The 23,624-nt window shown below is 43.8% G+C and overlaps 1 protein-coding gene across 1 annotated transcript in view; it reads right to left on the reverse strand.

The window, feature by feature from the left end:
- The window catches only part of SORCS3 (sortilin related VPS10 domain containing receptor 3), a 337,032-nt gene extending 333,743 nt beyond the window's left edge, over nucleotides 1-3,289 (reverse strand). The window contains exon 1 of the mRNA XM_026069736.1: nucleotides 3,262-3,289. Coding sequence (XP_025925521.1) covers nucleotides 3,262-3,276 — 15 coding nt within the window. The 5' untranslated portion in view covers nucleotides 3,277-3,289. The remainder of the gene's footprint in view (nucleotides 1-3,261) is intronic.
- Nucleotides 3,290-23,624: the final 20,335 nt, after the last annotated feature.

Here is a 23,624-nt window from a genome sequence, read left to right on the forward strand (position 1 = left end):
CAACAGGTTTATTTCTCACTCTGAGAGAAAGGCACATGTTTCTTCAGAGGCAGAGATGACAAGGTTTTCATAATGTTTGCTGACCTGAAAAAAAATTGCATTTCCAGAAGTGTGAAGGAAATCTGTTCCATTAATTCGTTTGCATTTTATCCCCCATAATATTAGGAACATAACCCTTTCTGTCTCCCCCAGCAGATGATATTCCTCATCACAGGTAGGCTGAGGCCACTGTCATGCCCCATTAAGCATTAGTGGACTTTTCTGAACCAATTCAAGTATTTAAAAACTCCCTAGAAAACACATTAATCAAACAGATCTGCAGTTGTGTAAAATCGACGTTTTTAAATGCACCATATTTAATAAGAAATGGACTGTCAAGCAGCTTCAACATGCCAAATTGGCATAGCTCATTGAATCTCCTGGCTTATGAATAACACATAGAAGCACAGTCCCTTTTATACATCTATTTTTTCAATGTTCTTGTCTCTTTAAAAAAATTAAACCTAAGATCTAAATATAGGAGCAACAGACGAAATTTAGCATAGAATGTAACCTTAGCAGGGTCATAAAGCCCATGCCAGATCAGAATACGACTGATTCATCTGTGTGAGAGAACTAATATATATATTTCACATGCCCCATAAAACTTATAGCTCCCATTTTAAAACAAAGGTGACAAATACTTGTGCGATTTACAAAACGAGCCACTTTTCATGATCTTGCAAAGACACATGCAGCATGCTGCGTTCCAATTACGAACTAAATGGCATGCATCCCCTTGCAAATGGGAAACGGGAAATGATTTGCTCTGAATGCCTTGCACCATGAGAGAGAATTTCAAGTAGCAGAGTACAGAAAACATCTTCAGTATGTATTTAAACCACACAGATCAATGTTTGAGGCTTCGCAGATGAATTAGCGACCAGCATGACATCAAATACTCCTGCCCCATGCCATGATAACAGCATTCCCCAATCCTATTCATCCATTCCTAAGTCCTTTGTTATTCTGTGTTTGCTACTGCTGGAAGCTACCGGGAAGATCTGTCACTTCTGAACTCAAGCATGTGTAATAAGCAGGGCATGGGTTCACCTCTAATATGACTGGCTGTGACCATATTGAAAGTCACATTAGAAACATGGCTAAAAGATTCCAAGTTCAACACTGGAGAGAGTTGCACTGTTTTTCCAGGATGTACCTCTCTTCCCTTTTTCCCTCCCACGGCCTGGGAGCAGCCGTAGGTAAGAGGCAGCAAGAGTCGGGCTCTGATCCCTGCAGTATAGGGGTGAAAGAGAGAAACTCCAAGCCAACACTACAGGAAAGGCAATGCAGCCAGACTCTTCCTGGGAGACTGTTCTTTGATTCATTTCTGACTTACATCACTGTAACTCCATGAGCTGCAACACAGTTATCCCCAAAAACCAGCTCCACTAAAATCAAGGCAGTTACTCAAATTTACACCCAGCACCTGAATCTATCGAGACACATCTAACACGTGTAAAGGCAGGAGGAATGTATGTAATTACAGGAAAGGCAAACAAGAAAAAATAAAGGCTTAAGTAGGTGAATCAACAGAAAGCAGCCCTCAAGCTCCATTCGTACTTTCTTACTTCCATATGCATTAAATACAAACTTTTTGTTTGGCTGATTATGAAAGGGGAAATGCCATTCACTGCATTGACCCTATACCAGCTTCACAGCACATCCTTCACCTGCAGCGTGGTTAACAAAGTTTCTGAAATAAATTGGGTATTTATCCTGCAACTCGTGTTTCAAACATAAAAAGGCATGCCCACAAGCAAGGGAACTGGTTTAGCAAATCCAAACCCCTGCAAATAGAAAAACACGCACTGAGGTTTATAGGAGAAAAACAGTACAGCTTTAAAAATCCCTGCAGAGTTAGGACAGCCCTGAGACAAAAAGAAGGTGCTGGAACAACGCTGCTGTCCTTTCTTGCCTCCATTGTTCAATGTTCATGAGTACATTAAGGGTCTGGGGCAGAGCTACCCGCTAGGAGCACAGGTGGGGTAGCACACACTGAGGACAGATCCTGCAGAGCTGGGACCTTTCTAGAGTTTCTAGAGAGACACATGGGGGCCTCACCACAGCGGCAGTTCAGTGCAACCATTAGGTGTGAGGGAGAGAGATTCCTCACTGGGCTTATGAATTTGGGCACAGATRGAAGAGAATTTGGGAGTGCTGCCTGGCCCCACATCTCCTTTCACTGGCATCACCGGAGCATGGAGACTGCCAAATGAAATCAAGCCACTACTGCATCTACTCACTACTTTGCCCCTAAAGGTCGGTATCAGCTACATCACGAGCACATTCCCTCCTCCACCAAAGCTCCGAAGCAAGTTGTGCTGCTCTAGGTGGATGAATGGACTGCCACAGAGGTGAGAATCAAACATTATGTGATGCTGCAAGTTGAAAAACTCAGCTTTGTCCGATTATATACATGAAGGGTGGTGATATGTTTTCCTTCAAAGTCCAGCCTTCTGGATTCTGCAGGCTAAATCCCAGACCTCCTTATCTGCTTTCATAGAAATGGCAAATCTCAGGAAAAAAAGCCAAAGATATCAAGAGAGCAACATCAGTGCAAAACCAAGAAGGCCTCCATCTTTTCCCTAGACTGTTTTTCATCCATTTTGTCTTACAGTGCAGCACAAACTCAGGGCTAAAGAAACTCCTGCTTCCAAAGATAAAAGCCCAGAGTAACAAGTTTGTGGCCTGAAGGATCACTCTTTACCTTTTGCATACTCAGATAGTCCTTGCTCTGCTCTAGGCAGAGAAGGAAATGGTCYGCCCTGAGCAGACCACATCCTCCTGGGTGGATAAACATCCAACGTACCAAAGCGGCTTCACTCGCACACACTCCCTGGATTTCCAGTTACTTAAAAAGTACAACAGCAGCAAACAAAAGCTCCGTTGTGAGTGCATCCTGAAGTACCAAAGTTGTAGAAAAGACCTTCCTTCATTCACTGTTGTAGCTTTTCTTATTGCTGCCAGCTACACTGCAGGGCTCCAGGGTAAGTCACAAAATTCTCCACTCTTTTCAGACAGGAATAGCTCAGCTTAGAGAAGGGGCCATTGCCTGCGTGGCTGGATACACATACTTGATGTCAGTGTTGGCTTTGGGAAACAGGTAACCAAGTTATGAGAGGAAAGAGGGAGAATCTCCTTGTGATACAAATACACCCACAARATTTGGTTAGTAGATCTGGCAAGATCTGCTTGCAGAGGTACTGTAATAACACTTACAGACTGCAGCCACATCCAGGACTCTGTCATGTTAGAAGTGGTACAGAGATCTCCTCCTAGAAAATATGTTTTCATCCTAAGCATACAATACAAAGAGTACAATACAAAGGAAGAGAAACAAATCATTTTCAGTCACCAAACCAGGACTGTCTTAACAGAGCTGGAGGGTAAATGCAGCTTTATATTGTGTGCATAGCAGGAGCAAAAAGGTATCAGATGCAGTGCATGCTGCCTGTGGGCCCAGTCCCACACATCCATGCTTAAAGAGCTTCATACTAGCATGGCACATGACACAGCAAGTCAGTGTGCTGGTGGGAAAAATCACTGCATACTGCAAACCTCATCTCACTCTGCTTTTCATTAGCCCATGCATCTGATACCAGACAGTGTAGAACAAGAGTTAAGCCACTTGGTCAAACCAGAAAGAGATACAAATGCTCAGGCATCCAAAGAAAAATCCCCGCTCTTTAATATCAAACTCTTGTAGACTGGTTTCTGAGCCAACTTCAATATCGTCAGGAAGGTTTGTGGTGAGAGAAGCAGACTCTGCAGCCGCAGAGTGACGCATGGAGCACAATCAGAACGATTAGGCAGACCCAGCGAGCATATGCAAAGAGGCAGAGGACGTGGGGAGCTTTGCACCTCCATGGCAGATGCTCTGCCCACAGCTCCCAGTGCCTGTGGTAACAGGGGAGGCAGATTCTAGCAGCAGCAGGGCAGGGATGCTGGGCACAGTGATTTTCCACCATAGCAACTGTTTCTATAACAGCATTTTCAGAAACTCTGTGTATATCTTGGGAGGATGTTCCACCTCCCTAGGAAGGAGGGAAAGGGAAAATAACAGGAACCAAAGAAAGCTACTCACATGTTGAAAGGCAGAGAATTACAGCCTACAGCTAATACAAAATGGCAACTTCAGGCGTCCAGCTGTCTTCTGCCTACCAAGGGGTAGGCTGCTATAAGCATGCATCACCACGGCTTGCTGGCAGGCATCAGCAAAGGCTAGAGAGGTGGTGGATCTGTAAAGAAAACAGAGATGTTAGAACTAGGACCGATGTCCTTTTATCCCTTTTATATGTCAAGGACCAGCATTATGTTCTTTTCGGGACGCTTAAAGAGGAAAAATGAATAATTAACTTGCGTAATTGATTAATAATAATTTGAATTAATTTTAGTATTAGGTTTATTAATAATCACATGCCCTACAGTTTATAACTAGCTATGGATCAAGCCAAGGAYAATGACTCTGCATACAATTGCCTTTATGCCAGCCAGCCTGCTGTAGCCAGAGACACCCTCCACCTCCAGAGCTCCCCTTGCTCCAGGCGTGTCCCAAACACGACTGCCACAAACCACAGCCTGTACTGCAACAGGGCAGCAGGCAGGAGATTCCACAAAGAGTGTCTTCCTCATCCCGCAGACTGCTCAGATTTCAGGCTCCACAGTGACTATTTCTTCCAGAGCAGACTTCCCTCGTGGCTGCTCAGGGCTCCCCGCACTCCAGGCTTCCTGATAACTCAGAGCATGCTCCTTGGAGAAGCTAGAGATTGTGCACCACATTTACTCCTCTTTTATGTGGAATTTCGGTAAAAAATAAAGCTGGTTTGAAAAAAAAATTAAAACAAATGCTTTTGAAGTTTTAAATAAAATTCTTTTTTTTTCCACTTCAAATTTGTCACCATTGGCAGTTTGTTTTTCCCACAAAAAAGATTCAAAACTAACCTCTGCATGTTAAAAAATGGTAATAATTTGGTAACAAGTTTTTCTGATTGCTTTCATTTTTTCCTACTTCTTGCAGTCTGTTTCTATTCACAGAAAGAAAAGGGGAAGCATGAAAAGTTCTTCCCTCCTCCCACCCCTCTCAGAAGCTTTAAAAAGAAAAAATATTTTTCAAAAGAAAATGAAAACTTGCTTAAAAGCTTCTATGAAAAACAACATTTTACTCATGCTTTTTAGAAGCGACTACAAATTTCACAAGCAAATTTGAATAAAATAACTAACTGGCAAGAAGTTTTCCATCAGAGAATTTTGACTAGTTTCCACTCAAATCTGACAGTCAGAATGCTGGTCAGACATGAACTTATCTTAAAAGTTAACTTAAAATATCTGAGTTCCCCCATCAAGACATGTTTCTACTACTGGGCTTCTTATATAGCTGGAAGCTCCAGAAGTTCAGTGTTAAGGCAATTTGACAACACACGTGCACTTCTTAAAAGTTTTTTGAGTTTACACGGCTTCCATACCATTATATTGCAACATCCATCTTCCTCAGCAATTTCCAGAAAAACTTTTTTTGCTCTTTTGTTTGCACTCTGAAAAAAGACTCACTGCCTTGTTACTGGTTTCTTTGCAATAAAGGCCTGACTTTATCAGCAAGTGATACGCAGTGAGATGCTGGCAGACAACAGTGCAAAAAAGCTTATGTTTAATTTAACTGCTTGCGTCCTGAGATGGATTTTTGCATCTGCATGGACCAAGATTTATGACTAAGATACCTTGTGACTGGAGATAACATGCAAAAGTACAGCCAGATCTCCTGGGTATTTTCCAGCTAGCAGAGTGGCCTCGTGCAGAAGTTGCCTGGTTTCCAAATTTTGCTCTTGCATATTTCAGATCCTGCAGTGTCTCACTTTAGATACCGACCTGTTTTCTTCCACACTGAGGTTAGGCATCTTCATTATTCCCTCTTCTCTGAATCTTCGCTTTTACCTCGCACCTCCAGTCACCCTCTCTCTTTTTACCTCATGCTGTCTTCCCTCCTTAAAACAGTGAAGACATACACCCATCCTTTGTCTGCTAAGGACTCAGGCTTGTATTCCAGGAGACATGTAGGCACCTAACCCCTGCTTAAATCCAGAGGAGTTTGGCACCCAGTTTCATTGATAATTAAGGCCTCACTACATCTTTAAAATTTAGATTGCTAAGCGGACATTATCCATCCAGATATTGCATGCCTTTTGTCTCTAAATATGCCTGTCTGGAGCAGGCTGTAAGCTCCTGCAGCCACAGACCTGCTCAGTGCATTGGAAATCATTGTGAATGCTTACGGTGTCCCAAAGATAGTACATACCTAGTTGAGGGCTTACTTGCATGGCAGGACGTAATCACTAAGTTGTAGTTTAATGGTGACTATTCTGTATGCAAATTACTTCTATATTGTACATATCAAGAGTCCTGCCATTAGAATTTGTTGGAGGCTTCCATTTCCCTCTTGTGAATTTTGCCATAAGCTGACAATAGTCATCATGGTGAATAAAAAAAACAGTTCTGCCAGCACAAGAGACAGACATAGAAGAATGACAAATTTCCTGCTCTCTATGGCTTCACTGAAAAAACTCTGGTGAGCAGCATATACTAAGCAAACAGATGACAGTAACTATAAACTTTCATCAGCAAATTTCAAAGTGTATTTCAAAGAAAAACATGATCAGCGTTACTAGCTCCACTTTGTAAAAGGGAAGAGGGGTGAGATGCTTTACACAAGGTCACCCACCAGGCTAGTGGGAGACATAGGCCCAGGATTAAAAATAGCTCAGATCTTCCCAGTCCCAATCCAGTGATCAAGCTGCTAGGCTGCATCCTTTCAGGCACACAGTGAAGGAAGATTACATCTACTGATTAAATTCTATGCAGCACATAGTGTAGATGAGTCCAGTGATCCCTCTTGGTCTTCAAGATCTATTTTCCTTTAGTCTCCCCTCAATCTCAGTGTTCATCAGGAAGTCCCAGGATTGCAAAAGCTGCAAGTAGAGAGATGCCAGAAGGTATAACCTGAGGCAAAATAGGAGAGAAGTGAGCTAGGGAAAACTCCTTCCTTGGGAGGCTCTCCCAGAAAGAGCACTAGAGCAATGTAATTTGAAGGATTGCTGAACAGATGCAGTGAAACATTTCCTGAATGGCAATCGTGTAGTGGAGAGGCTGAGACAACTGCCATCCTTGAGGGAATAGTGGAGAGACAGGTCACCCCCAGGAATAGCTAGATAAATCCTAGAAGGGCTGTGCTAAGCACAGGAACATATGGTAGGACTCCACCAAACACAGAGCTCCTCCTTAGTATGCACAATCACTTGTTGCTACAGGTTCTTTGTCTTGTTAGTGGGGCTACTGGTCACCAAGGCTTAGAGTTGTCCTGGATCATCCTTCACTTTGAGGATCATACTTCACTGCCCAGTGACAGGACAAGAGGCAGCGGGCACAAACTGAAACACAGACGCTTCCATCTGAACATGAGGAAAAACTTTTTCACTGTGAGGGTGACAGAGCACTGGAACAGGTTGCCCAGAGAGGTTGTGGAGTCTCCTTCTCTGGAGATATTCAAAACGCGCCTGGATATGATCCTGTGCAATGTGCTCTAGGTGACCCTGCTTGAGCAGGGGGTTGGACTAGATGATCTCCAGAGGTCCCTTCCAACCTTGACCATTCTGTGATTCTGTGTGAGCTTCATCCTCCCCAGATGGATTTGAATTGCAGCCCTGCGGCAGCATGAAAACCACACTGAGTCTCCACCTGAAAGCAACTGGCACACTGAGTGAAGCAAGAAGGTGACTGGGAGAGGCTCTCTATAGGGCTTTCCTCTCTGTTGAGCATCCTTTCTTTGGTGGATGCTGAGCCAGCATTGTGGCTTTCACCTACATAAACTACTAGTGAAGTGTGAACCCTCAAGCTGCCTGGTCAGGGCCAGCAATAGTGGCATTTACCGTGTATGGTGTGACAAATGGAGCCAGGCTGGAACTCTTCCACAAGCAAGTCACTCTTGGTGGTTGACAAAGGCATAGGTAAATTAGGAGGATGAGTTGTCTACAAACCAAAGCAGCTGAATTAGTGATGTCGGCAGTTCCTAACTCTTCTTTCCAGGTGTCTACAGCTGATTCTGTTGAATTAAGCYGATGGGCACTTATAAAGTTACAGCTACTTAATTTCTGAATCTAATTGTGAGGGGAGAGGAGACAAGAGTTGGATGTGGTGGCTACAGAAACCAGTTATTGTATGTAGTTTTATAGTACATCAGTTACTCTGTTGTTACTGTCTGTCTACATACTTTTACCTTGCGGTAAGTATGAGGTAGTTTATCCCACAGTAAAAGCGGAGCTGAAAGCCTACAAATCCACGTTATCTAACCTCACTGTGACTTGCTGATGTTGAGGGAAGTGAGGGAGAGAAGGAAGGGAGAAACAGAATGGGAGGGAGGGAGGGTACTGCCAGCACTGCAGCCAATCACTTCTAGTCTTTCTCTTTTTAAATCAAAATCAAATAATATCCTGCTTCCCTTTTGGCTCTTTAAACAAATGCCAATGAAAATCACTAGAAAATCACTCATCTTGTATCCTTCAATGCTTCTGTGTAACAGAACCAAACAGAGAAACGAGTGACCAATGAGTGATCCAGTTTCATCCCTGGTTGTGCTAGCTCAGGGTCACACAAGCATCTTTATCAGCCAGGAGAGTACTCTGTGGGACTATGTGCACTGTCATCGTTTGCAACCTGAGGCTGACATTTCAGCAGCTGCGACAAATTTCGAAGTGAAACTGTCCTGCCAGGAAAATGAAGTCATATACACTGCTGCCACAACTCCCCATCTTAGGCTGCTAGAACTCCCTGTATTGCTCTCCATAATATAATATTTCATCTCTGTCCTCCGATGCTTGGTTGAGCAATGAGATAGTTGTCATTGGATGTGGATTGTGTAAGGCACTGCACAAACACTGAGCAATAAGGCACCCCTACAATTTAAAGCAAAAGACAACAAATGGTCATGGACRGGTAATAGGGAAAATAGCTTAGACATGAGAATAGTAGGGAATACTGATGGCACAACTGTTTCACATCATTTTCTTCTCAAATACTCCCTTGTTTAAATAATCTCACTACTCAGCAATAAAGGTTACAAATGCAAACATAATGCCGTGTGTCTGCCTACCTTTTCAATTCACAGAAGATTCTAATCTGCTACAGCTCTTCCCTATGGGGATGATTTTTTATCTTGTATCTGTGCTCTTTTGCTCTGGAAAGCCCTAGTTTGAGCCCTCTTAATTTGGCAAATACTTTTTCATCATCCAACATGATCAAGTCAAACAGCCTTTCCAAATGAAATGAGCACTGGCCCATATTCATTTGCTGGTTTGGACCAGCCCTGGAACACAGAGATGAAATCATCCCTGTTACATCCAGATGTAAACCAGCACAACTCCATTGACTTTGAACCTCTCCTAAGTTACACCAGCTGAGGATCCRGGTCACAGCTTGCCACAATGGTGTAATGCTGAGCAAAGAGAGAGCATCAGGAGTACCAAACACAATTCTTGCATGAAGAAAAGAAGGGACTGATGTTCCCCCTTAGCTGGTCCCAACCTATCAGAGTAACATATGGATTGATGGGACATGAGGAGGCGGACTCTCACATTTCACTCTCAAAGAAAAATGCAACAGAGAAAACTTCTCTAAACAACTGGGATATCAGTGGAAGTTTACAAAAAATCATGGCTTTACAGTGATCCTTTTACACTGCTGCGAGGGAGCTAACAGGGAAACTGAATACATTTTGCCATGCTCATTCTGTTGGACAGCTCTTGTGTCTCCTCAAATATTTATCTCCATCTCTACCTTTCTTAGCACACAGAAGGCTTCCACAGTTTTATTGATTTTGATACTCTGCAGAAAATGGTCTTCCTGTCATTGGATTTCACATCAGCATGAGGCTTTGCCCCTCTTCCATAAGCAGGCTATTCTATTTAGGTGCAAAACGTCCCAGGCTCACATAAGTTTCTGCTGGGTCAGTGCAAATTTCTCTTCCAAACAACCATACTTCTTTATGTTACTTGGAGAAATTAAGTGAAATTACCAGGGCCAGAGAGCTCAGGGACTTGAATCTATAGCGGATTTGGTATTTACTACTTTTTAAGTTAAAGGTAAAAGGATAACCTGAACACATACCCCAGAGAAGAGAAAAAAGGCTTGTAGGGAAGGCTTCAGAAAACAGCTGGATGAACAGGTACTTCMGGAAGGACACAAGAAGCAATGGTGATCCTCAAGGTTGGGCAGTGTAGTAACATAAACCAAGAATTGTCCAAAGTCAAACTGGGTTAGGTTTGGCAAAGGAGATGAAAACCAGGGACTTCACAAGAAGTGTTTTTCAACTKAAAAAGGAAAACAAGAAAGGAAGACCTGGGGCCACAACAAATATGAGGTAAACATTTACAGTGATTGAGGTAGGAACTCAAAACAGAATAAATAGGCTACCTCAGTTTTTCTTAATGATAATAATGACCAAAATAGGGACAAAATAATGTTTTGAAACACACACACACACACACACACAGAGGAAAGGAAATTACCAGTCCCAAAGAAATAAAGCAAACTCCACATGTTCTGCATGTGCCAGTCAGAGAAATTGGACAATCCACACATGAACCCACAGATCTAGCTTCAAGGATTTTTAATTGGTCTGTCAGTTAGGAACAGTAGTACCATCTGACTGAAGAAAAGCATCCATAGTACCTAACTGCTGGAAGGAGATTAAAAAAATTTATCTAGGTAGCTACAGGCCAGTTATTCTGGCCTCTCCCATATGCAGGATTTTATAATCTTTTCTGAAGGAAAATATAATTAAAGAGATAGAGATAAACTGAAGACCAACTTTCACAAAGCAAGATCTAGAATAACAAAGTAACTGTGTTTGATAAGGTAACTGCTTCCTCTGCAAAGGAACAGTAGTAGATATCATCTATTGGGACTCCAGTAAAGCAGCTGATACGGTGCTGCATTGGAAATTATTAGTCAAGATGGAAAAGAGGGGGTTAGGGCAGGAGCTACAAGAACTGATGACGGGGAAATGGAAATAGGTAGTGTTGAACAAGGAAGTATCAGGATGGAGGGAAGTTACTAGCAGATTCCCACAAGGACCAGTCTTGCTCTATGTTTCTGCTAATGACATTACACTAAAAAGTAAAGGAAATCTGCCAATGGCAAATGGCAGGAAGGTAGGAAGCATCATGAGCATGCAGGAGGATCACAGCGAGGCAAGCACTTAAGGACTAATAAGAATTGTGACTGTAAGCCAGGAGCTTGTCAGAAGAAAGGACAGAGCATGTTATATTATTAATCAGCAGATAACACCAACAGGACACAGCCATGGGAAAAAAAACCCAACATATTATCATAACTCCATGAGGTGACTTCCTTCCAGTAACAGAGAGAGCTGTTAGACCATTATATGAATTCTCCCCTGGGATAAAGTGGATAGTTCTTTTCACCCGTATTCACAAAGATCAGCTAAAATCAGAAGTGGTACAAAATAGGGCTAACAGGATGATCAGAAAGAGAAAAAATCTACCCCACAAAGGGAACCTAGTTTAGAAAAACAAAAGAGAAATTGTTCTCCATACAAATCTTAGGAGATCAACACTAAGGAAAGAACTAAGATGCACTGATGTTTAGGCTGAACAAGAAAGATTTCTAACCACCACAAGAGTGGAACTATGGAACAACTTTTTGATAGCAGTGAACCCTACCTTGCTTTAAAGTGAGTTTAATGAGGTAATGAAAGGGTTAATGCCTGTCACAGCATGGACTTGAACTTCTTGAYGCAGGAGATTCATTCCACACCATGACTTTCACACTTCTGGGCCCCTAACTCCAACTGAATCCACGGTTCCAACTGCTGGCTTGAAATGTTTGTTCAGTAACGATACTCTTCCAACATTTATCATTACCATCTGTTCATTAAGCACCGAATATGTGATTACAGCTCTACCAAAGAAAGAACGTATTTAGGCACTTCCTATCTAAACAGAATGCCCTTTCATCCTTTTATACAAGTTTTCTTCTCCCAAAAGGATCCTCAAAGCACTTAAACCTCACGCACTGATTTACTGTAAAAAAGATTTATCAATCATAGCATGCAGTTYCTCTGGGGTGGAACATGGCAGCTGTTTTAACAGCACACCGTAGAAATGCATGACAGACAAGAGCATACCCTACTAAACATGCAAGCAGAATTTCTGGTAGAAAGCCTGGGACTACTAAATTTGGAGTCTGGCCAGGAGACTATGGCCAACACCAGCAAGTGGTCCCACAAAATCTCTGAAGGATCCAGGAACTTAGTTTTAGGCTACATCCAAAAGATGCTCTCTCATGTCGCAGACAGTTGGATGTACATAAATGTTCTTTAAAAAAAATCTGATAAATTAACATTATTTATCCCCTAGCACTACTGCAAGGCAGGATAAGGCTATTATTTCCAGTTTACCGACAAACGAAGGTTCACTGTGTCTAAGTGACTTCCCCACAGTCATAGAGGAAGTTTGTGATGGATCGAACCCCACTTTCTACCCTAGTTGTTTTTCCTTTAGCTGTTAATGAAGCTGCCCACTGCTGTGAAGAATAAATACATGGTTTATACATGGGAGTGAAAACTTCTCACACTTACAAAGTCCCCCTACACAAAGCCCAAGCTAATTTTTAGGTTTTCAATAGCATCTTTGTTCTCCTCATCAACTGTAATATCTGAAGCACTGAAGTAGCTTGTCCTTTCAAAACGAGCTACCTCCATGCATTAGTTTCCATATAAGCATTGATGCTCATATGTCTTYGCATCGTCTAAATGCAACAGTTTTACTTTTAGCTCAAACTATGCCAGCACAAGTAGTGAATGGATTTTGTCCTCCAGAATAGCTAAAATAACACTGTACTTTTATAGCATCAGCCATCAAAAGAGCTTCAAACGCTTCACAAACACTGATGGATCAAAGAGGTGCCATCAATTGGATCTAGTCCCTGACATCAGTGCATATGGCCTGCAATTGAAATCTTCCCACGGTCTCTTGAGGGGAGCACTGCTGTCACCTTCATTTCAGAGCTGGAGTAAGAGACACCAAGGGATGAATCCCAGAAATTTACAGCAGAACATGGATTTGAACTTGGATCCCCCAAGTCATATGCAAAAATGTAACTACTGGATCAGCCTTCCCTTCCCCTGTAAAAGAAAGAACAGACTAGACTGCAATGTGCTCAGGTGACTGTGTTATTGTACTTCTCTAAACTTCATATTTCTTTAACTAAAAGGTTCAGATTGTCAGAAAGACTGATGTTCCCTGCTGTCCTGTCATAGTCCAACTCCTCCTCTCCCTCTCCTCCACTCTCAAATCCCACTGCATTTGAAAATATCATCGTTCATTTGGTGACACATCCCAGCAAAGTGGGGTGGCAGCTGAGTCATCTCCCTGCTGTGAGTGAGGTGTTATGGTGACAAGCACCTTACAACTGCATAATCCTTTTTTGGGCACACTGTGTTGGAGGCTGCTCCTCCCGTTCTATACAAAGGGATGGGTGGGAGGAACAAATCAGGGTGGAAGAGCTTCACGCACACACAGGAGAATGAAGGGATTGGAGGCAGCCCTAGCAATCAGATTACATCTTCAAGCACAGTCAAAAAACTAAAGGGCACCTAGAAAACCAGGCAAAAAGACTAAAAAAAAAAGAATGAGTCAGAGACTCATTTGGGTTGACATTCTGCTGATGTCTACTGTAGGCACTGAATTAAGGCACTCTGCATCATCTCTTGAAGCAGCTACGTCTCCGCATACAGGACTCTGTAGAGATCCTGGGATGCAGCTCCACATCTTTTGCATTGATAACACCTTAAAAAGTTCCCCTTTTTCTCCCCATAGATTCTACTTCTTCCAACTCTTAAGGTCGTTCACCTTCTTCAGAGGGGTGCTGATACAGCTGTTCATGAGGCTGTGCTGGAAACTGGACCACTCAAATTATCYGAATTAAAAATGGCCTTCTGGGGAGTCAGAAAGGGACAGAAACACCATTAGAAAGCCTCACTTTAAAGAAAAAGGACCCCTACCTCAGAACCAGTTTCCCAGAAACTGGACCAGTTGTCTGCTGCTCCCCCAAGAGTTTCTGCTTGGCTGTGCTCCCATACTCATGGGAAAACACTTTACAAGGCACATTGCACAGAGTCTAGGATAACTACTACCTCCTAAAGAGTGATGCAGAAGTCAGGAAGCATGGCAGAATCAGACTGTTTGGTCTAAGTTGGACTTCGAGGTGTAGGTGGAAAAAAGATCTTCCAAACAGGTGATAGCAGGTTATCCCAAGTCCCCTATGATACTACACATATGATACATATTGGTGTTGGGGCTCTTGCAGTACTCCACGAGGATAATCTGTATGAAGAAACTATAAAGATTGCCTAAGGAGGCTCTGAAGGTCACTAAAGGACAATTGCGGTTAAAAGGCTGCTTGAGCAAGCTGAAAAGACGGAACTAGAAAGCAAAAACAGGATGTTGAGCTCCTTAGGGATAGCCAATCATGCTAAAACGCACTATGCGTGCTTCAAAGCAGTTAGCCAGTTAAAGCGACCAAGGCACTGCGTGCTTGCATGCTACCGCTGCATAAAACGTATATAAGACAAACAAATTGCTGAATAAAATCGGAATTGAATCTGCATTCTGTGACTGCGTCTGATTCTTTCCCGCTACTCCTGCGGACCGCAACGTATTACACTTGATACTACACATATGATACAAGTTAAGATTTCACCTTGAAGCCCTGAGCTTGGTGTGCTGTTCTGCAAGAGGGAAGGCATCTTTGTTACCTGTACTAGTCATGCTCAAGTCCACCCTTTCACTACAGACACAACAGCTTACGAACAAATACCTAACACACAAGCTTCCACCTCTTTAACTGTTCTTCTTCAAAAAACAGCCTTCATCATAAATGTCAGTGCATAGGTCCCACAGTACTCTGGTTCTGTTAGGACGGTGAGAACACGAAAAGGACCTACTTGTTATGGGGGACAGTATCTGCAACCCACTCTTTGCCAAAAAAGCCCCACAGCACAAACAGGAGAGCAGCAGCATTCTTAAATTCTCCTTTCCTAACACCTCCTTGGGGTGAACAAAGCTGCAGGGGGAGAAGAGGGAGGGGGAATGGTTTCCTGAAGACATCTTTCATTTTGGAGAACAAAGCACCTTGCCATTTCAATAGAAATCCCCTCTCCATGTAAACCCTTTCTTGTCCCACACCCTGAACCAGGTAGAGTTACTTGATCCCAGCCTTCCCCTTCTAGTGACAGGGAATATCAACCACAGAATAAATATAGAGTAAATGCAAACCCATGGCTCAGCTCACCAATTAGTCTGAAAAGTGCCCAGGTATAATGAGGAAGAGTCTTACAGAGAACCAGCATAGACTGTATTTCTGCTGGGAATGTTGTCACCTCCTAGTACTGAAAGTTTGATTATTCCAAAGAGATGTTTTACAGTCTTCCAGGCAAAAGCAGTCTCACTTCTAAAGACAGGAACCCCTAGTGTCTGAGCAGCAACCAWCCTGAAGCTCTGGTGCAAGCCCTGGTGCTGAACATCTATTACCAGAGCTAAACCTCCTACCTGGCTGCCCCACGTGATGTTCCAGTACACCTGCAATAGGAGAGGCCTCACCATGTGTTTCTACTCATTAGCTGCTGCTGCTGCTGCTGCTTCTTGAGAGTCTGTCAATTGCCTCCTCRATCAATTGTCAGAAAAGCTCAGTGAGGGGAGCATTAAATCTGCACTCCAGTAAATCTGGACCTGCAAGAGTGGTTTCAAGACACACAGAGCCAAAAGCAGGCTTATTTTCATCTTCTCAGGAGCGAGTGCCTCCAGCCCAAATGTGTGGCACTTCCACCCTCATGACATTATGACAGACTGTCACCTTCCCCATTCAGGTGTGCTCTGCATTCATATCGCACTCGCACACAGTGGGGGTGAAATGGTAAGAATGTGGCCCCTTGCCTATTCTTTCCAGGAAGCGGTTCCTCATAAAGCTCAGGCACTAGCAGTCTGAGCTTCGTGACTGAACAGTGCAGTCCACGTAACAATGCAGTGCAGGAAACTCACTTAACAAAGAATCATGTCATGACTAGATTCAACAAGCGTACCCGCATCGCACCCCTATCACTGCTGCGAGCGCATGTTTGCCTTGCGCAGGGAGGAGATAATAACACTGCGCATTCACATGATTTCATGCTCTCTAAAAAACGACTTGCCAGGTGCCCAAAGGCTTGTCACTGGGTTAAATAACATTCCYGTGCCCCACAGCTGCACCTCTAGATTGATTATGCAGTTTTCTTTATTAGTAGTAAAATATGGAGCCACCTATGCCATCAGAAAACAGAAAATTAACATTCCTAGCTCCTTCTCTCCCAATGCAAAGGATAGATTTGCTTGTGAAGGTTGGCCTCAGCAGTATAAAAAAAACCCAGCTATTTCTGCCTACTTCCTAATTCCCTAATCATTGCTTTACAATGATCAGAAGTCTGGTAGTTGGGTTTCCTGGATTTGAAATTACAGTTTTATGCAAAATATTGTCCAGATAGCATGGTAGCTGGTTAACCAAAGAAATAAAGCTATAACTTACACTATATGGTAACCTTCTYGTATACATATTTGTACATGCTTTCTCTGAATTAGGAAATATATAAGAAAGACAACAGTTCCAGATGGCATAATGATGTTCCAAAAATATTATTTCCTGAAAACTTCTGGAAATTTTCTCTTCAACCTGTACAATGAAAGATTTTCTTCTTCCCACCAATTGGTCCACTAAGTTACTGCACCTTTTATCAGCAGTTCTAGAGAGGCTCTGAGGACTAAGGACAGGAGGCTTTCTGTGTTCTGTTAGAGATCATCACTTAATTATAGAGCCATTTACTACGTCATGATAACCTGAAGACCCTTATCATATCAAATTAAATGCAAGCTTATTCCCCTCTTCTATACCCTGCTCCAAGTTAGCTCAGAATCAATTTCAAAAGCTTTTAGAGTAAACCTGTACTGGAATCCTTTATAGGCATGTTCTCGCAACTTGAGTTCAGCAATTCTTACTGCAGAGACCACACTAAGTATCTGCAATGGGTTTGACCTCATAGGATTACATCCCTTATATAATCTTTGTCCAGTTCACCCTCAAGGGGAAAAAAAACAGACAAAAAAACATGCACAACAGCAGAAAGGGAGAATTCAGTACATTGCAGAGTTTTCTCGCTGAAATAATTGTCTTCACTGCACACGAGCAGAGATACACGATTTCCAGGGTTCTGTAAGAATCCCAGCTTTTTATCAGTTGACCCTTGCATACCTCCTAGTTGCATAAAAATGAGCCGGTCCACCATTCCCACACTACCCCCCTTCCTCACCTTTGGCTGAAGTCACTGGAAAGGGATCAGTAAGAAAGATTAAAACTTGAAAAATGAGACAGATATTCCCAAAGGACCAAACAGTTACATTTCATTCCTTGAGAAATGTTAACTAAGGGTCAATACAGGTAGTGAAAGAAATAAAGCTTCACTGCCCCTAGCTCTCAGGAGCAGGCAGGCAAACTTGGCAAGGCAACGGCATGATGCCAGAACAGTAAAAAGAGATCCACAGCAAAGTTAATTCCTCTCTCAAGCTCACTGTAGGCCACAGCGTAATTATGAACCCAGCATGCTGCGTGAGCTGCTGTGACCTGGCTAAAAACAGTCACTTAATTCTGCACATATCAGTGTGCTTAGGACCACAGAAAACAGAGCACGGTGGTAAGCATCAAAGGAGCAACTGTTCCAGCAGCCAGGTTCCTCTGAAGCCAGGGTTACAGTCCTGAAGACCTGCCCATGTGTTAAAAGACTCAGTTTGGGGCTCACCTGTCTAAAAATGCAGCAGGATGCCCCAGCTGACACACAAACTTCATGCCAAGCAAGCTGCAAAGTACCAGTTCAGGAGCAAGCAAGTTAGCAATCACAGGACCAAGCCTGCAGACTGCATCAGAAATCACACRGCAGGAAAAGGACAGGGTGGACTCCCATCCTCCCACCCACCTTGGCCAGCCCAGAGGACTCAGCTCAAGCCCTCAAGTGCTCACAGCAGTGGCACTCGGTGGCTACCCTGATACAGCCGCACAATTATAGGCACCCAGATGCTGCCTCCTAGACAAGGACTCACAACTATAAGCCTTCAAAGCAAAAGTAAAGAATGGCCAGGAGCCTGGAGAAAGCTAAGGAGAATTGCACTGCAATGCATCCACACTAACTACCCTGTTTTGATGCACTCCTCATGACATTCCCTACTCCCTCCATTTAGAGCATGGATTGTGGGGCTGAACCTAGAACACAGGACTCTTCAGCTTCTATTTAAAAGGTGGTGATAAAAGGTGGTGACTGTTTCTTACAGAAACCCAAGCTGGGTGTTACAGACCCAGACCTGTCCACCAGAGACCCTTCCTGCTCTCTCCTCCCAGCTGGAAACAACAGGATCCGTGCAGTCCAGATCTCCAGCTCTGTGCTACAGCTCCCAAGAAAGCAAGGCTCCCCTAGCAGGGACCAGATGCTTTTGGGGGGGGGGGGGGAATGAGTGTAGCATTCCCCACATAGCCTGGACTCTGATCCATGCGCATGACAAGAACAATTCTCCAGGAGCCCCACTCCTGCCCTACAACTCTAAGACAAGTTAGCCACTCCAGCGTGACCTATTTGCTGGGGGCAAAGGGAAGACATCTGTATACTCACCCCCAAAGCAGTGCATGGTAAGTGCATGAAACTGCCTCTATCCCAAAGCCTTCTGTCCAGGGCTGAAGCAGTTGAAGGTCAAAGCACCCTGCCATAATGCTCAACAGAGCTCCCTGGCGATTTCACAGACAGGATGCACATTACTAAGAGTCACCAGCTTCCCAACAGAACCTGCTAGAAGGCCCAGACTGATTACATTTCAACCCTCAATCCCCACTACACAGGAATTAGCCTTCCAGATTTACACCTTACAGGCTACTCTTTTAAAAGGCTTTTTGATTTTCTGCTCTTGTTTTGCGTCACAAGTCTAGTCACTTGTGATGAAGTTTACTCTGTTGTACCCTCCTGCATCCTTGCTCCCTCCCTCATCAAGAGGGTTTTTAAGGGAATTATTCCCAGTTTCCGCTCTTCCTTGTTTCTGTATCATTGCTGTAAACGGGATTTTTGTTCTTGACACCAAGAGAAGCAAAACACGGCTTCCTAAGATAGTTTTCTGGCTGATTACACAGAACCTAAGTAGCTTTAGCACATCATAGTTTCACTTCCTTGGTTTGTAGAACAGCATAAATATGTTAATACATCCAGATCTGTGCTACTCTTCGTCCCACAGAGTTCCACAGCAGCCTCGACTCTTAGCTGCAAACATGCACGCGCACATTGGCAGAAAGGACTGAACCCTGCTCCACCTTCCCTGAGGACCTGAAGTGCAAACGTGGCATCAACAACAATATTCGCAGGACACTCTTATTGCACCCTGGCCTACAGCTAAGCTCGCGTGAAGCCACAGGGACCGCGGCAGCTGACACCCGCTCAGATACCTGGGCCTTCGCCGGCAGCACAGCACCAGGCAGCAGCGAGGCGCCATGGCGGGCTCGGAGTCTCGCGAGACGGCGCCGGGTCGGGCGGGGCGCGGGGGAGAAGCCTCTCCCGGAGCGGCGGGGCCCTGACGCGGCTCCCACTAGCTACGGAGGTGGCCCTTAGGGGGCGCCGCCACGGGCAGGGCCACCGACGGGGACATGGCCGTTAGCGGAGCAGTTCAAACAGGAGCGCAGCCGTTGGCGGGGCAGCTCAAACGAGGGCGCGACCGTTAGCGGGGGGAGAGGGGGCAGTTCAAACGGGGGCGCGACCGTTAGGGAGGAGCGGGGGGGGAGGGGTAGTTCAAACAGGAGCGCGGCTGTTGGCGGGGCAGTTGAAACGCGGGCGCGGCCGTTAGCGGGGGGGGGGCGCAGTTCAAACGGGAGCGCGGCCGTTGGCCGGATAGTTCAAATGGGAGCGCGGCCGTTGCTGGGGAAGGCTGGCTCCTGACTGGAGCTCAGGCTCACAGAGAGCAGAGGAAACATAGCCATGGTCACAGCAGCTAGCACAACTGTGACAGAGGAAACGCTCAGTACAAAATAGCCAAGCAGAGGAGTTTAAGCCAATATAGTGCATGGGAGGACTACTGATGCAACTCTTTTCCTTTGCATCTCATACAGCTGTTTGGTTTTGTGAACACCATCCCAGTATCCATATACTGCTGGCCAAGGTAGTAGCCAAGTACTCTGCAATTTTTGTCAGTGTTTCTGCAACCACTTGGTGAGGTTTTAGACAAACCTTACAAATGTACAATGCGTAATTGCCCCAGTCTGCCCTGAGGGTGCTTCTGTCCACACAAGCCCAAGCTAAGGAAATCACCCTTCCACCTCTTCATACAGAAGATGTAAGCAAGGAGACAAACTGGCCACTGTTTACTACAGACAAAATCCTTGTCTTTCCCTATCTGAAGGATGTGAGTGCATGGGAAAGAGCGGAGGTGGTTATCTCAGCCACTGGTCCAAGGTCACATATGCAGCCTAGTGGAGAGAGAAGTTTTCACCTACAATATGAAGTTCCTCACTTCAGCACTTCCTATAGACAGCTGCATGCTGCCCATGGACTTCAGAGAAAGCAGCACTGTCCTACTCAGCTTTCCTCGGTTTAAAATTCACAATGTGCAGTAGCACTAAACTGAGAAGGTGCCTTTCCATACATCAGCCATCTACCTCCTCCCAGGTCAGGATCCAAAGCAGAGCTTTTAATGGGTCTTAAAGCAGACTTTCAGGGCAGGTGGAAGCACAGCCATAATCTGGCCCAGGTCACTGAGATTAGAAGAGGATGAGCCATAAACAATAGTCTTTAAAACTGTCTTCTTCAGCCCTACTTTCCATTCAGACAGTGCCTTCTGGCTGTGGTTTGATTTACTCTCTCCTCAAACACACCACTTACTCATCTTTTTTCTTTTCCTTCAGTGACATAGAGAACTCCCTGGTGCTCCCTTGTGTTCATGTTTAATTAGCAAGCAAGAAACTGAAAAAAAAACAGGCAGGTCAAAAGAAATTGTTGCAGAAGGGTTCCAGGAAGGCAGTTCTTAGAGAATAATTTCCTGAACAAGAAATGTGCTCATTTTCTGGCAGCACAGGAGCCATAAATTTAACATATCCCAAAAGAAAACGCACACAGGTTACTGTCCTGGCCAAAAAGAGTAGGGATGGATAGAAGGATGAAGAGCTAAATGGAGGAGGATAGAAGGGTGAAGAGAGGGTTAGTGGAAGCAGAACCCTGGTCCATTTCTGGCAGGTTCAGAAATCTGCTTTAGAATATTTCATACAATAATGTTGCACATGTGTGTGTATAGAGATATGTATTTCTTTCCTGTGTGACAATTTTAGAATTGTTCTAAAATGTTTGTCAATAAGTAATTCATCTTCTGGAGGATAATTCACAGTTATGTGCGTGAGTCATTACTAAATTGTAGTTGCATATGGACCTCCATTTCTGTTCTAGTTCATAAGATTTTCATGCACTAGCACCATTTTGCTTGTAGCCCTGCAACTGCAGGCAAATGTTTAAATATTTTACAAATAAAAAAACATTTTTATGAATTTTTTAAGCCAAAATGTAACATTTCCATTCCTATTTGCACTGAGAGCTTCATACACTTGAAGAATGCCCTGACTAGGGCTTAAACTAAAAAAGCAGTGGTTCTTTCAGCTGTTACAGACACAAATGAATTCTGCACTGAATGCATGTGATCACTTACGAGATACTAGTTACACCAAAAGCATTTAAGTACAACCATATTCTCATTTTTTAATATATATATATAATATATAAAATATATATATATTTATATATAGCTGATTTCCAAGTTCATGGAATTCCAAACATCCTCACACAAATCTGAACAATTCAGAGGGACAGACCATATCTATGTGATAATTAGATTCTTAATGAGGTGCCTGAAAGGAAAGAGCTGGGTGGTAGACATTAGACTATTTTCTATATAGACTTTGTATCCATGTCCTCTATTTGATGAATGGCTATACAAATCTCCCAGCTTGCTACTGGAGTAGGAGTTTCCTCAAAGACACAATCCATAACTAAGAAATTGACAGGTAGTCTGGGAATGAAAAATATACTCTGGAGAATGAATCAAGTTGCATGTTCCTCAAATCATACAAGATAAAAAGCAGGAGAACTGCTAAGCCAGGCCAAGTCCGGCCCAATGTTAGAAATACTCCAGATAAAAACTTCATCTTAGAACCTGCTGAAGTAAATTGAAAGGAAACCTCTGAGGTCTATGGTCTTCAGCCCTTGTTTTTTCAACTCTTTCCTTAACCTCTTTTCTCAGCCCCTTGCCAGAAGGAATCCCCAATAAGAGGTTCAGTCCGCATCCTGAAGTCCTTTGAGTACTTTCAACTATGAATTCCAGGCTTTTGCATGGACCTAGAATATTAGCAAAAGTCCTTGGTGTCTCCTACTTTCTGTGGCACTCTGTCATTCAAAAAAATTGGATATTTAGTACTAAATATTTAATAAAGAGTCCCTGTGGAGGTAAGGTGGGAAGGAAGAGTGGGTCTTCTCTCATCCTTGAAGACTACACGGCTATATGTTTGCCATGACTGCAAGGAACTGGATTTGATGATCATTCAGCCGCATGATCCTAAGCTAGTATTAAGATCCACAGCAGGGCAAAAGGATACGCACATCTGCTAGTTTGCTACAGAATTCCCCTCTGGTATCCAGACTATTGTTACTTTCAAGAACCAACTTTCACAGCATAATTTACATTCTTTCTTTGCTATGTGCTTCCTTCCAAAAGCTGAAATCAATCATGTCTAGAAACCATCGGATCCTAATAGAAGATTATGGAACAGCCTGTCATCAGTAAATCAATATTGGCTGACCAGGCCATGTGCTTGTCAGGGTTCCATTGATTTCTTTAATGCTGTGCAGTTGCAACTGGCCTGCTTAGCAGATCCCTCCATGGAGGAGTTACAATGTCTGCAGTTGAGCAGGAAATGGTTTCCCAGTCCCACAGACAGGCCTGGTAACAACAGCAGAAACCTGTAGAGCAAACACTGTCTTACAGAGCRAACAGTGTTTCTAGGTTTCCAAATCCAGAGGTGGTTTTACTCTCAGTACAAATACATCATTGCCAGTACTGCTACATCCAGTGCAGAGTTATTCTGCCGGTACACGGTATTAATAAGGAGCTCCTACACAAATATTAGTCTGTAGCCCTGCTTCATTGCTTGGTAGGCTGCAGGCTGCTTGGTAGTTTTGTCCCCCGTGACAGGTTTCCAGTCATTATCTGAACCACCATTGCCCTCTGTGTGTTGTGTTCGGCTTCAGCAAATCCCACAGCTACTGTAGGGTCCTGCCTCCTCTGGATGGACTACCACAACTGCCAAGGTATCTCATAAAATCCTGTGTTTCGAGAGTGCAAGAAGCTACATGCACTTGGCACAGAAAATTGATCGTTCTTATATGGAAAGAGATGAGTAGCATGTCTCCAGGGTGTGATCACAAAAGC

Source organism: Apteryx rowi, unplaced genomic scaffold (assembly GCF_003343035.1).
Source record: "Apteryx rowi isolate R43461 unplaced genomic scaffold, aptRow1 scaffold_3, whole genome shotgun sequence".
Classification (NCBI taxonomy): domain Eukaryota; kingdom Metazoa; phylum Chordata; class Aves; order Apterygiformes; family Apterygidae; genus Apteryx; species Apteryx rowi.